Below are 16,161 nucleotides of genomic sequence, written 5' to 3'. Positions count from 1 at the left end.
TAATTTTTCAAAATATAAAAAGGGTCCTGAGACCACAATGTTTCAAGACTGCTGTTCTATAGTATTTAATGTAAAAGGTGGTTTTATTGAAATTTTTAAATATCTTTTTAAGGTATGTGATTACTTGATTTTGTTTTTATGCAGTTGACTTAAGATAACATATAGATTACAGAAAATACAGGCCTCTTTTATAAGAGAACATTTTTATTCCTTGTATTGTGATATTGTATACTGATATATTGTGCTTGAATAAGATTAGGCATGAAAATTTTAAAATGGTAACTTCAGTTTGTTATTTTTCTCTCCTCAGGCAGCTGAATATGTCCCAGAGAAGGTGAAGAAAGCTGAAAAGAAATTAGAAGAGAATCCATATGACCTTGACGCTTGGAGCATTCTCATTCGAGAGGCACAGGTTTAGTGATATAGGATTACATTTCCTTCTCTATGGGTCCAGTCACACTACTTGGTTCTGCAGTAAATATTTTCATAATCCTAACGCTGTAAATGCTGTTTATTGGTTTTCAATTTTAGAATCAACCTATAGACAAAGCACGGAAGACTTATGAACGCCTTGTTGCCCAGTTCCCCAGTTCTGGCAGATTCTGGAAACTGTACATTGAAGCAGAGGTTAATATTTTATTTTATTTTTCTTATATAGCATCTGATGGGAATTGCAGCATACACTATAGTGGTAAAGACAAGTTAGGGACATAGATAGCACAACTCGGACAAGGAGGGTTTAAATGTTTTTTGCCTTTATTTTGTAAAATAGGTATAAAGGAGTGATTAAAATGAATTTTTGAAATTTGGGTCTTTACAAGCTGATGATTGTTGCATTTTGCAATTGCAACAACATTAAAACAGTTTCAATGGTATTGGAGTGCTTTAGCCTTTTATTTACTTGTCATGTGTCAATTTATTGCCTCCTGTGTCATTTATTTAGAACTCATTTTTCTTTTGATTCCTGCTTACAAAAATATGAACTACTGGTATTATAAGAAAATACAGAAATGTTAACTTAGTTTTATAGGTTATTTTGAACATCTCTGGTGAAATGAAACATTTAGATGGAAAGTTATTTCAGATTTTAATTTCATGAAAATACATGGTTTGTCAATAAATGTAAGCACTTCAATAATTTCAAGAAAATTTTTTTCTGCCGGAAGAAGTTTACATTATAAGGAATAAGCTAATGTGACTTAAACTTATGTAATCATAATTTACACCATGATACTTTTAAAAAATTGCTTTTTAGCTGTCTTGATATTTGAAGTCAGGTATGTTTATTTTAAAGAGTAAGGGCCCCATTCTTAATTATAATTAGAAGGGAATGTTCCTTTTTTAAGACTGGAATTAGCGGTCAAATGATAATAAAGTGTTAATGTGTTGATAACATTTGGCACCAAGTAATCATATTTCAGGTTATAAGTTAATGGAATGGAAAGGGTGAGGTGGGAATAATTGATACCCACATTATAACTTATGAAGTATTCTTACTTTCAATATTAATTTTGTAATATAAATTCTCAATCAAGTACACTGCAGCCTTGTCATATTTTCCACACTAGCTGAAATTTGATGATATGTGGGTTTGTTTTGGACCTACTCAAAGGGCTTTTAGTTATCAGCGATACTGAACAGACTTCAGCACCACACAGTGTTGTTATCTGTGATGTTGTCTCAGAATAGACTCAACCAATAGCAGCTTTAAGTAGAGGCTACAGTGTACTCATTGTATTTGTGATATCACTTGTATTACTTTGGGAGGGGGACAATTACTGGATGACAGCAGGAACGTGTGCATGTTAAATTTTGTGTGTGTGTGATTGTATATGTAGTATGTGTGTTTGTATGTTTGCTGTGTGAGAGAGATTGTACCTTATGTGGAGTCTGGTTGTGGTTTTGGCCCAGAATCTTATCCTTAAGTTTTATCCTATGGGGCCATTTCTTTTGTTAATATATTTAATCATCAAAGTAGACTGATGATTCATGAAATTCAGCAGGTGAGTGAATAGGTCTGTCTAAAGTATGCTGAAGCCAGTGCTGCTTTGTAATACTTTCGAAAGCAAGGAACCTGAATCACATGTACTTGGTCTGCATTCCAGTTTGACTTTACAAACACAGCTTATATGCAAACTCATCAGAAATGAACATCATTGGTATATAATAGTGTTTGTATAATGAAGTAGTACTTTCTGAGTTTTAGAAATTTCTTTCAGTTTCTCAAATATTCAGTCATTATTCATGTGCTTTCTTATAACATAAGTTAAACTGAAATTGGCAGTTAGACTCCATTCTATAAGTTTAAACACAATGAGTCTGTTTCTCCAATTTCCTAACTAAAAATATGTAGTGTATTCTAAAAAAGAATTTCAAAACAGACCAGATGTTATTCCAAGGGGCTGAAAGTTTAAATATCAAACTCATTTTATATATTTCAGAGCTGCTAGCAGTTGACTGATGTATTTGGTGATGTTTGCAGTTATTTTGCACACATAAACACAAATCTGAATATACGTATAAAACATCTTTTGAGAAAAAGTGGTAAATAATATATTGTATATTTTGTAAAATACATGTTTCCGGTTTAAGAGTTAAGATGTTAAATTGAATCTTAATTTCGAAAATCCGTATCCTGAGCTGTGTTTTTCTCTTTTTTGATTTGCTGTTTTATTTTTTTTTTTAATTTTCAATTTTTTACTTTGATTAGCCTGCGAGAGGCTAAATTTTTCTTTGCCCATATTTCCCAATGTGGCCCTTAATATTTCTGGTGAAGACACATAACCTATTCATAATATGTTAAAATCTAAAGTAATAATGTCTTTACATCAAAGATAGTACTAACAATGTTTACATAACGTCCTGTATGCATTCTCAAGAAAATAAAATTTTGTTAATACATTTGTCGTAACTCAGTACTTCATGGTGGGGAAATTGTAATGTTTCATTTATTTATGTTCAGCTAAACCAACTTGTATGAGTCCAAATACATTTAGTTCTTTTCTAATAGAAAATACATAATATCTTTCATAACAACAGATTTGATTCCCCAGAGAAGTTTCTTATAAATCCTACTTAAGATCAAAGTGGGGGGAAAAGCATATATTTTGCTTTTAAATTTGAAATATCAATTGCAAATAAATAATTCTCAGTAAAGTAGTTAATGACACTAATCTGCTATTTTTTAATATTTGCAAATATATCAGCTTTTCTCATATCAGTAAACATTTAGCAAATATACCTGGCTTCTTGTGTAAAAGTTGAACTTTATAATGTCATCCTTAATTCATTACCTACTTTTATTTTTTTACTAAAGCATAGAAAGTGTTGGAGGTAAATTTTGGTTGTTCTAATGGAAGGGCATTTAGGACCAACATCTTTATATTTATGATATTACATAATTTCAAAATTAAGCCAAATTACTTTAGTGTTGTATCTATTATACAGTCATGTACCACATAACGACAATTGGGGTCAATGACGGACTGCATATACAATGGTGTATACCGTAGGTCTGTAGTATGCTATACCATCTAGGTTTGTGTAAGTGCACTCTGTGGTATTCACACAATGACAAAATCACCTAACAATGCATTCATTTCTCAGAAAATAAGCCTGTCGTTAAGCAGCTCGTGACCATATAGGCAATCACATTTTGCCTCAGGTATGTGAAAGATAATGTTTTACTCTTGAATTCCAAAACTGCTCCTTTACATGATTTAACTGTCATAAGAAAAACCAATTGTATGACCATTCTTAAAGTGCTATAAATATCAAATATAGTCTAATTGTAATTGTTACATGAAAATACTTTTGCTGCTGGTTAGTTTTATTTTTAATATATTTTTATTTATTTTAGAGAGAGGAAGGGAGAAGGAAAGAGAGAAACATCAGTGATGAGAATCATTGATCTGCTGCCTCCTACTGGGGATTGAGCCATACAACTCCGGCATGTGCCCTGACTGGGAATCAAACTGTGACCTCCTGGTTCATGGGCCAACACTTAACCATTGAGCCACACCAGTCAGGTCACTGGGTAGTTTTAAAGTAAACATTTTAATACATTTATAGCCATTTAGTTGATATATGGATGCCTTAAATCTGCAGTGTAGGTGGGGTTTTTTGTTTGTTTTTTCCTGTTCCACTTATTTATGCATTCATTGGTTGATTCTTTTGTTGTTGTTCTTAATCCTTATGGGAGGATATTTTTTTGGTTGATTTTTAGAGAGAGGGGACACATGCACACACCCACACACTCACACACCCACCACTGCCTTCCACATGCTCCCTGATCAGGGCTGGGGATCAAACCTGCAACCCAGGTACGTGCCCTTGACTAGAAATCAAACCCAGGACCCTTTGGCCAGGGCTCATTGGTTGATTCTTATATGTGCCCTGACTGAGGATCAAACCCTCAACCTTGGCATATCAGGGCGATGCTCTAACCAACTGAACTATGTGGCTAGGACTAGTGTAGTATATTTTTGAGTTTAAGAAATGTGAGTTTTAAAAAACTAGAGTTAATGGAATGTCCCTGAGAACCTGAATGCTCTTTAATTAAAGAACCACTTTTTAGAGTGGTCAGAAGGGTCACTAAGTATCACAAAATTAAGAAAATTCAGTTTTGCCATTCTATTTTTTAAGTTTTTTTCTCCCTGGTGACAGCGTGTAATGTACAACATCTTATTGTTAGAAATAATTTGTTTTGACTTGGGCCACATTCATAAGCAGTTGTCCCGTGAAAGGATGATATTTTTTTATTAGTAGATAAAGGAGAAATGAAAGTAATGCTGCTGGTAATAGCAACAATGTATCTTGCTGTCTGTGAAAGCTGTAATTCTTGAATAAAAGCAATATAGAATTGATTGCATTTTCTTTTAAAGAATTTAAAAACATTAATACTTAAATAATGGGTTGTAAAGTATATATTTTCAATTTTTTCATAATCTTTCTACTTGGGAAAAATCATTTATAAATACGTTTCTTCATGGCAAATGGAAGTGAACTCAGGATGGAACATGAGTGACCTAAATTGAAATAAACTTCTCTACTGTCTACTGTTTTAATGCCTCTAAATAGCAGTTTAAACTGTATTATGTTTTGTACATATTGAGCAATGTTATTTTTTTAATGCAGATAAAATTATGGCTTTATTATGTAGATTATAATTTTTCTATTCAGCTTGCAATCTTTTTTTAAAAAAATTGTACTCTTTTTTCTATAAATCTTTTCCTGTTTGTAATAAATGTTGGTCCATGTCTGTGTGATTATTCAGATTGTACTCTAAAACACAATATGCTCTGTAGTTTCTTAAATGCATGTATAATGTAGTGTGGGGTATAAAAAAAACTCAGGAATTATTTGCAAACACAGACCTGAGTGATTTAATATCTGAAAATGCTTTGAGTAATACCATAACTATTTTAAAAACAAAGGAAATATTTTCATGTTTACTACTGTAGGCAGTAAACTTCTTTTTTGGTTTTATTATAATGTCTCAATCCATTTTCCTTTATATTGTAGCATAGATGGTTAGGTGTTGGCACTTCTTACATGGCCTATACATATTTTTTTTTCCTTGAGAGCCTTTTCTCTTCACCCAAGGCATTTGTGTATAACAAAACTATTTGCAAACAGACATAGTTAATTTAGATTTAAAAATTTTTTATCTCATTTTTTATTCTTTATGTCTTGTAGGTAGTTTATTATTTTATGTGAAATGTAGGCATTTAATTTTAAACAAAACCTTGCATTATTCAACCTAATTGCCTTTATGTTCCTCAGCTTTTTATAAAGCAAAATTATATTCTTTGCAGTCACTGATAAGCATTTAAAAAATAGTTATCTTTTCCCTCTGCAAAGATTCTTAAACTTTTAACTCAGTTTCTTTATATTCTATTTTTGTATGTGTAATAAGAGTTATGGTATATTCTGAAAATGTGGAAAAGGCATCTCTAACCAGATTTTAATAAAAAGTACATACATTATATTTGTTGTGAAACAAAAAGGGCTGTTTGATCGTATCATTTGCAGTTCCCCTGTGGGTAGTGTTTTAGCCTAAATTTCTTGAGCATTTATGGAATAGCATAACATTTAATATACAATACCTAATAGTTTAAAAATTATTGGGCATTGTAGTCAATAAGATTTTTAGGGGGTTATTTTGGTATATGACTCTCTATGCCTATCTCAAGAGGTATTAAAGATATGCTCCAACATGGCATCCATGAATAAACACAAACACATTTAAGCCCATCATAATATTACCGTTAGAAACTTCCACATTTGCATATAGAACTAATTCTAATACACACAAACGTTTTAGGGTGCTCTGTATTTTGGTTCTCACTTGAGCATAAAGGAACCAGGTGGCAATTAATTGACTGTCTTAAAAAACAAAGACCTCTTAAAGTCAAAGGTTCAGCTATTTTCTAATGGATTCATTGTGGGTTTTTTTTGTAACAGCTATTTATTTGAATAAGTCTGTTTCAAGGCACTTCTAAGAAATGAAGATGTTAAAATAATACTAGTGATATCAAAAGCTGTACTTCTGAGTGGACAAGACTGCATTTATTTGTTTATAAATAATTTACTTTTTAAATTTCAATTTTTATTACTAAATAGTTTTGCTCTTACAAGTCTGGAGCAGAAAACAAATAGTATAATGGTGTCATCAATTGAAGTCTATAATTTTTTTCTCCTACATATTCACTGTCCACAGTAATATCAACAAAATTATGAGTATTTGCTTTGAATACAACTTGTTGAGAAACTAAACAGCGTTTTTAATAACCTGGGGTAAATTTTATGATTTTGTATGCTAGGAGGCTTCCAAAGAAAAATTTTCTATTTGGAAATACTAAGTAATAGTTACAAAAACAAAGACTCTTATGTCAAAGACAGTAAATTTAAATATAGTTTATAATAATAATTTGAAATATAATATGGTCCAAAGAGAAAGTGAAAGCTATTTTTAATATTTCTGATACTTTTATTCATGTGATAGAACATGTTCAATTACAACCTTTTTTTTTTTTAAGCAAGATTTTTAGCTTTGGCATGTACAGATAACATTATTGTAAGTCTTTGTCTAAATATTATTGTATGGAAAATGGTCTTTTCCTTTTCCAGTTAATTGAGATATAATCGACATATAATAAGGTGTATAACACAATGATTTGATATATGCACATATTGCAAATGATTATTGCAGTGTTTAACATACATCACCTCACATAGTAACAAGTGAAATTGTCTTTTGTGGTGATATTTTCTGTTCATTTTCATATTGAAATTGGAGAAGAAAAGTATTGATAATTGCATGATGATGGTTTTCTTGGAAAACTTTCTATTTAACAAACCCTGAATATGCAAGTATTACATATCTAAAGCGAAAGTGAACATTGAATTTAAATAAGAAATTTAAAGCTAGAAGACAAAATGAAGTAGTTCAGCCCTCTTATTTTATATATGAGTGAAATTAAGAGATTGTTGTCCCTTAAACTCAAAGCTTACAAACCATACCAAACGTATAGGTATTGCAGTTAGCTTGCTAGTATTGCTGACACAGCCTCCAAAGAATGGACACATGGAATCTGTTATTGTTAGGTGTTTTTGGCAGCCAGTTTGGGGAATTGAGACATTGGAGGGCAGCAATTGGATCTTAATGCTGTGAGTATATTTCTTACCTTGCAGAGTACTCCCTAAAGTTGTCTGGACTATAAAGTCTTTTTGCTAATTCTTTTAAATGTACCTTGCTGTGATTTATCAATCAGTATATAATCAATCAAGACTTAATCTTAGAGGCATGTATTATATGCCTGAGAGTATTCTTGACAGTGGTCACTTTTTGAGGTCTGCAGTCAGGGTTAGGGTTGTGTAAGATTGGATTTCCCAAGTTCACAGAATAGTTGTGAGATTTACATTCAAAGAACACACTCTAAGTCAAAAGAACTTATTTATATAAGTGTCTGGCTTAATTTTTATGTAGTTAGCGGAGTGGTTACTTGCCATGTGCCTCAATTGCAAGGTGAGAATTCTACCCATTATCTGTCTTATTAAAACTGGCCTGATCATTTTTTGTAGCATAGAAAGATGTTTTACAATTTGTTAATTTTTTTAAATGCAGAGAATTTATAGGTTACTCTATAAAAGACATGGAGGAATAGAAATGACACAATTTAGAATATGGTGATGGACTTTCTATTCTTGGTCTTCCATTGAATTACTGTGACTTTGGAAAGCCATTAATCTCTTCTCTCCCCAGTTTTTATTATGAAATTTTTAAGACAAAAATTGAAAGAGTGGTATGAGTATTACTGTAGATGCCTGTGTACCTTCCATCTTGACCTAGTGTTATGTTTTGCCATGCATGCTTTCTTTCTCTGATTATATGAAGAATATATAGTCCTCCATAGCCAAAATATCATCACACTGAAAAGGAACAGCAGTGTTCTAATATATCTAGAGGCCCGATGCATGAAATTCATGCAAGGGGCTTGGCCCTCACAGCCCCGGCTTAGTGTCTGGAAGGTTGTTCGGCTGTCCAGTCTAATTAGCACATGATGCTTTTATTATAGATATTCAGCTCATGTTTACTTTTTTCTAACTGTCAGATTTATGATTTCTAAAATTCCCTATTTCTATGATCAGTGAAATCATTTGAATTTCTATGCCTTCTGTGTATCAGTTTACCACAGATTTCATACTATTCTTACTCTTGTCTCCTAAGTAAACTAGTAGGAATTCAAGTGTTGTTTTCAATGATCTGTAAATTGGACAAATGGAAAAGTTTCATTCACTGTTCCAGACAAGAGTTTTCTTTAGACTGCCATAATACTGAGGAATGGGGTGGGAATTTTAATTTTTGTGACTCCTACCCAAAATATGCATGGGACTGTACTGGAGTTCTTAAAAGCAAGCAGATGCTTTTCAATTATGTTACATTTTAGGTGTACATCTACAAAACTGAGTTTTATGGAAAATTCTATTCTATATGAACATTATATAAGCAGAAGTGTGTGAGAGACATTTTTGAAGGTGAAATATATTCTAGAATAGAGTTTTAGGAGTAAAAAGATAGTCTTCATTTTAAAAATCCATTGTTCACTTTCAGTTGTATTTTGATGGTGATTTTTTTTCTTTATTCTGATTACTTGCCTCAACAATAACTAAAATTTAATAGGCTTTTATAATATTCTGGGAACTATGTTTAGTGTTTTATGTGAAATACTAGGTTATCACATTTTACCTTTTGAGCTAGGTATCTATTATCCCTCATTTTCTTATTTTGTTCAGCTTTTCTGAGATTTAGAGGACGTAAGTAGCTCTCCTAAGCTCAGTAACATTAAAGGTTAAGCTACTGGGAAGTAAGTGGAAAAGGTGGTATTCTAATTTCTGGGCCTAGGATCCTAGTCACTAACCACTATACAACTAAGCTAAGGAACCTAAAGTAGAGTACATTGTAGAAATAACTATATAGTGGGTTCATAACTGACTTTTCTTTGCTTAAGAATATCTTACATTCTCATTTAGCTATTAGGATTTGGGGTTACATTTGAAAAAATAAGTTCAGCAACTCAGAGCCACATACAATTTCTACAAATCTTTTAGAAGATGGCGTTACAATCACTTCTATGCACCTCATCTCGTGGTATGTATAAGATATTAGCTCTGATTAGCTCTGAAACTTTGCCATTTGTATTTTCCCCTTCACAGTTTGAAGTGTTTTAGTCACTTGTACTTGGATCTAATTTCAAATAGAAATCCTGTACATAAAACAGGCAAGTTTTAGTAATTATGGACCTTGAAGAACAACACATTCTTTACAACCCCAAATGCTTATTTACATTCAGTATTAATGTGAAGACAGTAAGTTTTACTTCTGTTTCTGGTTTAGCAATTAGGAGTCTTATTAGAATGGAATATCTACTTACTAAACAGTTTTCTTTTTCTTTTTAATATATTTTATTGATTTTTTTACAGAGAGGAAGAGAGAGGGATAGAGAGTCAGAAACATCGATGAGAGAGAAACATCGATCAGCTGCCTCCTGCACACCCCCCACTGGGGATGTGCCCGCAACCAAGGTACATGCCCTTGACCGGAATTGAACCTGGGACCCTTGAGTCCGCAGGCCGACGCTCTATCCACTGAGCCAAACCGGTTTTGGCTAAACAGTTTTTCTTTATACTTTCCTATCCATTGAACTGTAGAAGTGTTGCAAAATATGTTTTCTGATAGCATAGACTATACTTTATTGTTTTTGGGGTTTTTTTTTTTTTTTTGTATTGGATGGGAGATCTTGAACATATTTAAATTATAGTCGTGGCCGGTGTGGCTCAGTTGGTAGGTGCATCGTTCCATACAGTCAGGGCACATACCTAGGTTGCTGGTTTGATCCTTCGGGGCACATGAGGGAAGCAACCAATCTGTGTTTTTCTCTCTCTCTCCCTATCTTCTCCCTCTAAAAATCAATGAAAATGTCTTTGGGTGAGGATTTTTTTAAAAGTTGAAATTATGAAACAAAACTTATTGAAGAAATAAAATATTGAAGTCAGAGGCACACTATCTAGCTCGCTTTTAAAAAAAAAGTTTTGAAGGAGGATCTAGACTCCTGTAGTTAATGGGAAAATCACAGTTATTGAAACTGGACCAACATTTCCAGTTATTTGTATTTTGTGCTTTAGCAGAAATGTTTTTTAAGTATATCTCTCTGTCGCTGGAAACTGCACTGTCTTCATGCAGCCTCCTGATACTGCTCAGTATATTCTGAGTAAACCATTAGGATATATCCAAACTTGAATTATCTATCTATGAAACAGTTTTGCAATTCTAAGTTTCCACAATTGAACTGTAGAAATTTGGTGTTCTATTCATTAGTGCTTATTCTAAGATACTTTTTGTTTTTTGTTGTTAATCCTCACCTGAGGATATTTTTTTTCCTTTGCTTTTCAGAGAGGGTGGAAGAAAGGGAGGGGGCGGGGAATTTGTGTGAGAGAGACACATCAACTGGTTGCCTCCTGCATCAAACCTGTGACCTTTTGGTGCATGTGGCCAATGCTCTATCTACAAGCAACACTTTTAGATAGGAAGTGCCTAAGATACTTTTTAGATAGGAAGAAAGGTATAAGCTGTAGTTTAACTTTCAGGAGATTCTCTGCAAATTAAAATATGCCGAATTTTGTGCCCTAGCCGGTTTGGCTCAGTGCATCGGCCTACGGACTGAGGGGTCTGGGTTCAATTCCGGTCAAGGGCACATGCCTGGGTTGTGGGCTCGATCCCCAGTGTGGGGCATGCAGGAGGCAGCCAATCATTGATTCTCATCATTGATGTTTCTATCTCTTTCTCTCCCTCTGAAATCAATAAGAATATATATTTAAATAAAATGAAATATGCAGAATTTTGTTAGCGAATCCTTTGACAAGTGATTTTATATGTGGAGCCCTTAAAAGTACCCTGAAACAGTGGGTGTTTAGTAAAATGACTTAAACAGAAGCCTATTCATATACAGGGTGAGGCAAAAGTACATTTATAATTCACATGGAAACAAATAATATGAGAATAAACTGTTTCGTGTACTCACAACTATAAACCTACTTTTGCCCCACCATGTATTTGCCTGGGTTATATTCAGATAAAATTACCAAAGGTGTTGCACTGTGTTTTAGTGGTACAATTGATTAATTTATAGATTCTCAAAGTCATCTTCAGGCCCCATATCATCTATTTTTATAGGTTTTTATTTGGCTACAAGCAGAAAAGTATATAAGAACGTCTTGTTTCAGGTTCTTGCTTTGATTTTATATATCAGAGGAACATGGTGAATTTCTTTTCAAGTATGTAGTGAGTAAGTGCATGCTAGACACCTTAGATGCTATTGACACCTCTGGACAAATTTACAGTTTGGTATAGGAGATGATTATAATAATAGGTGGTATGCTATAATAGAGAAAATACCTGTTTGATACAAATATTTGCTGAAAGGGGAGAAAAACATGCTTTATTTGAGGCATTGAAACAATCTGATGGTTTTAAAATGTTTTAATTGATTTTAGAGAAACATCATTTGTTATTTCACTTATTTATGCATTCATTGGTTGATTCTTACATGTACATTGACTGCAATCTTGGTGTATCAGGATGATGCTTTAACCAACTGAGCCACCTAGCCAGGGCCACAACTTGATGGTTTTTTAGCTGAATTTTGCTTCTAGTTCTTCCAAGTATTTTAGGTAACTATTACATGAAAATTTTTTAAATTACAAAAACATAGGAGCTTGGTAGTTAATCTGGAATTGTAGCTAAACTGTTAATTAAAGAACTAGAGAAAAAGCATAAACATCTGAAATTTTATAATGGCTAAAGTAATGTGAATGTAATTTTGCTTTAGGAAAACCTTAAGTTGAGATATAATTCTGGGCCCTTCCCTTGTTTTAACTCAAATGCCTACACGAATTTAGAAGTTTGCTTTTCAAAGGAAAATTGCATATTGGCTAGAAATTCCTTTTTGGTTTCATTTTTGTATTTGAGTCTTAAGAAACTAATAGAAATAAGAAGCCATGAAACCTTTTATTGCCTTTAATAATCTTCATATAGTTTTGGGGAAAACCAGAGTACAGGCAGGTCTCGGGTTACGTCGGACTCAATGTACATCGTTTCCATGGTTACGTCACCATCTCCCATTTATTAAAAAAAAAGTTCCGTCATTTTGACGTATGTACATATGTGCTTTTATGTTTTTTATCATTCTCTTACCACAAGTAAAGGTCAGGAATTGTTATCTTTCTTTTAAATTTTTTTTTCTGTTTCACTTCATTACTGCTGTGTATGTGCTCCATGTGAGTGACATAGGTGCTTATGTAGGTGGGTTCCGACTTCCGGCGAAAATCACGTTATGTCACGCCATAGGAAGGGGTCTCTGACGTAACCCGAGGACCTACTGTATTCATTTTGGGAGAGAAAGGAAGACTTTTTCTAAGGGAGAAAATTGAGCAGTTCTCTCAAGTTGGTTCCTAGAAAAACTTTCACTGTGAGTAAAATGTTTCTACCACATTGCCGGTGTCTATTCAGTAACAGTTTCCAAATTGATTCATGCACAGAAAAAAATGATCCTTGTTTGTTATGAGAGATGTATTAATGAAAAAATTTGAAACTATCTCCTTATTTTGTTAAATGTGTATGTTAATATGCAAGTGTGCACTAAAAGGGACAGTTATACCAAGGACAGAGAATTGATTGCCAAGATTTCAAAATGCCACTTTTATTGATATTAGTATCAAAAATCAAAACTCTGGAACTTATTTCCTGGCATCTTGTGACTATTAATAGAATACTTAAAGGCTGGCTAAAATTAAGAAAAGTGAAAGCATAAGAATTGGTTTTCAAACATCTGTTTAACAAAAATTATTGATAAGTCTACATCAGTCCCTAAATTTTCTTTTCAAAATTTGGTCAAGTACAAAAATATTAGGGAATATTGTTGACCCATGGCAATACGTTAGATGAATAATGAGAGAAGTATGGAATTGTATTACTGTCGTAGTGATTTATTGTATTTTTTTTGGAACGGTATTATATGGAATACATTGCTTTTATAGCAGTAAGAGTAATTGAGGATTATAATGGAAATTTGGTCACTAAATTTGTGACTTATGATTCTTGATTAGGTTTGGTCACTTTCTGGAATCTTCCAATACATTAGAATAAGCAGGGTTCCATTACAAATAGAAGATGGATATAGAAAAAAAAAATCAAAATAAATCATACATTTATATAAATTTATATTTCTGTCTAACATTTTTATATGTTTCATAGACAGTTATTAGTCATAAATTCAGATAGGTTGTTTAAATAATTTTTAATAATTAGAAAAAGTGTAAGGAGTAAATTAGGGTACCAACTTAAGTATGGGATTTGGTGCTTGGTATCTTTGGTAGATAATTCACATAGTAGTCTCTTCTTCAGTCACACTGGCTTTATTAAACATTGACATATTCCCACCTCAAGGATTTTATTTGCATTAGCTGTTTTATCTTCTCTAAAGAAATTTATTCTGATAGCTGCCTGACAGAATCCTTTGGTTTCTTCAAATTTTTGCTAAAGTGTTATCTTCTCAGTGAAATCTGCTATGGCCATCCTATAAAATTACCACTTTTAGCCGGAACCGGTTTGGCTCAGTGAATAGAGCGTCGGCCTGCGGACTGAAGGGTCCCAGGTTCAATTCCGGTCAAGGGCATGTACCTTGGTTGCGGGCACATCCCCAGTGGGAAGTGTGCAGGAGGCAGCTGAATTGGTGTCTCTCTCATCGATGTTTCTAACTCTCTATCCCTCTCCCTTCCTCTCTGTAAAAAATCAATAAAATATATTTTAAAAAATTAAAATTACCACTTTCATTTCTAACACCTTAAAACTTGCCTTTTTTAAACCTATATTATACCATCTCCTGATAGAGTAAACATTTTACTGAGCTTAGGGTTTGCTTTCTGTACATTGTTATGTTTTAGGAACCTAGAACAATGCTTGGTATAATAGTGGCACTCTAAGTATTTGTTGTATGAAAAATCCACAGTGGAAAATAAAGTTCAGTTTATCATATTTTACAACTTGAATTTAATTTCTAAGATTTAGAGTATGATAACAATCTATAACAATATATTAGTTTTCATAAAATTATATGTGGCCAATACCTTTACTGTTAATTTACATTTAAAAACTTATACATTAAAAATATATCTTTACAGTTTTTATAAACATACAAAAGATATTTGCGTATCTTAAAATAAGCTTCATTTGTATTTAAAATTATCTTGATGTATGACCAAGAGAAAGGTTTTTAAAGAATTACCCAATATAAAAAGGTATAACTAATTTACCTAGTGCTTGGAAGTACCTTTTTTAAAAAAAAATGTTTTAGTGATTTCAGAGAGGAAGGGAGAGAGAGCTAGAAACATCAATGAGGGGAGAGAATCATTGATTGGCCACCACTTGCATGCCCCCTACTGGGGATAGAGCCTACAACCCGGGCATGTGCCCTCACCTGGGAATCGAACCTGTGACCTGGTTCATAGGTCTGTGCTCAACCACTGAGCCACCCCAGCCAGGCTGGAAGTACCTTTTAAGAAAATGTTTGCTTGTGTTTTCAAAATACTTTCAGATAAAATTTAAAAACCTGATAAATCCCTGACTGGTTACAATAAACTTAGCCACATACAGGGCATCCCCAAAAAATATATATACACACTTTGACTAATTATAGAGGCAGTTATTACTAAAATACATTTTGTTTTCAAAATTGAGCTATCAGCTGTTAAAGTGTGCACACATTTTTTTTTGGGACACCCTATATATTGAAGTACAATTTCCAAGGCAATTGTATGTGTATAAGATACAAACTTGAGTTTTCACAGGTTTTGTCAAATTGGTAAAGCATAAGTATTCTAACTCCCCTCCCCCCCCTTTTCACAACTTTTACTGATGTCGTATATGTGTGTAATGCCAACATGTAATTTAGGAGAGGACATTCATTAAGACATCTAGATATTAAAATATATATAAATTCCTATTTTAACTTAATCCATAAGCTCGACTTTATATAGGTTTATTTATTTTTTATTTTTTTTTAAGTATATTTTATTGGTTTTTTACAGAGAGGAAGGGAGAGGGATAGAGAGCTAGAAACATCGATGGGAGAGAAACATCAATCAGCTGCCTCCTGCACACCCCCTATACCAAGGTACATGCCCTTGACCAGAATCAAAACTGGGACCCTTCAGTCCGCAGGCCAACGCTCCATCCACTGAGCCAGACTGGTTTTGGCGTATATATATAGGTTATTTATATATATATATGTTTATTTTTAAAAACCATGTAAAAGATTACTCTAGCTTTTGTCTTTTAAAAAGGCAGAATTCTGTGTTAAATATTGTCATTTTTCTTTTTCTTGTAGCTTTTACCCAAACTTTCTTATGTATAGCAGACATTAAAAGCAAGCTCAAATTGGTGGGTTTATAAAGTGTTTCAGAGAGCTGAATTACACTTATTTGGGAATGCTATGAAATATTACAGATCTATTCGATTGAGTTCTATAATATATTTAACCTTTGGAAATGTAGAGTTTCAATGAAGATTGCATTTTAAAGTTGTTAGTTACTTTTTTTTAATAA

General features: G+C 32.9%; 1 protein-coding gene across 1 annotated transcript in view; it reads left to right on the top strand.

Moving 5' to 3' along the window:
* Nucleotides 1–16,161, top strand: part of CSTF3 (cleavage stimulation factor subunit 3) — a 78,542-nt gene that overhangs the window by 19,438 nt on the left and 42,943 nt on the right. The window contains exons 2-3 of the mRNA XM_079788672.1: nucleotides 311–412; nucleotides 532–627. Of these exons, the coding sequence (XP_079644798.1) occupies nucleotides 311–412; nucleotides 532–627 (198 nt within the window). The remainder of the gene's footprint in view (nucleotides 1–310; nucleotides 413–531; nucleotides 628–16,161) is intronic.

This window comes from Cnephaeus nilssonii, assembly GCF_951640355.1.
Source record: "Cnephaeus nilssonii genome assembly, chromosome: 13".
In the NCBI taxonomy this organism is placed as follows: Eukaryota; Metazoa; Chordata; class Mammalia; order Chiroptera; family Vespertilionidae; genus Cnephaeus; species Cnephaeus nilssonii.
The sequence above is the reverse complement of the archived record's forward strand: the minus strand, read 5'-3'. Positions and strand labels throughout refer to the sequence as shown.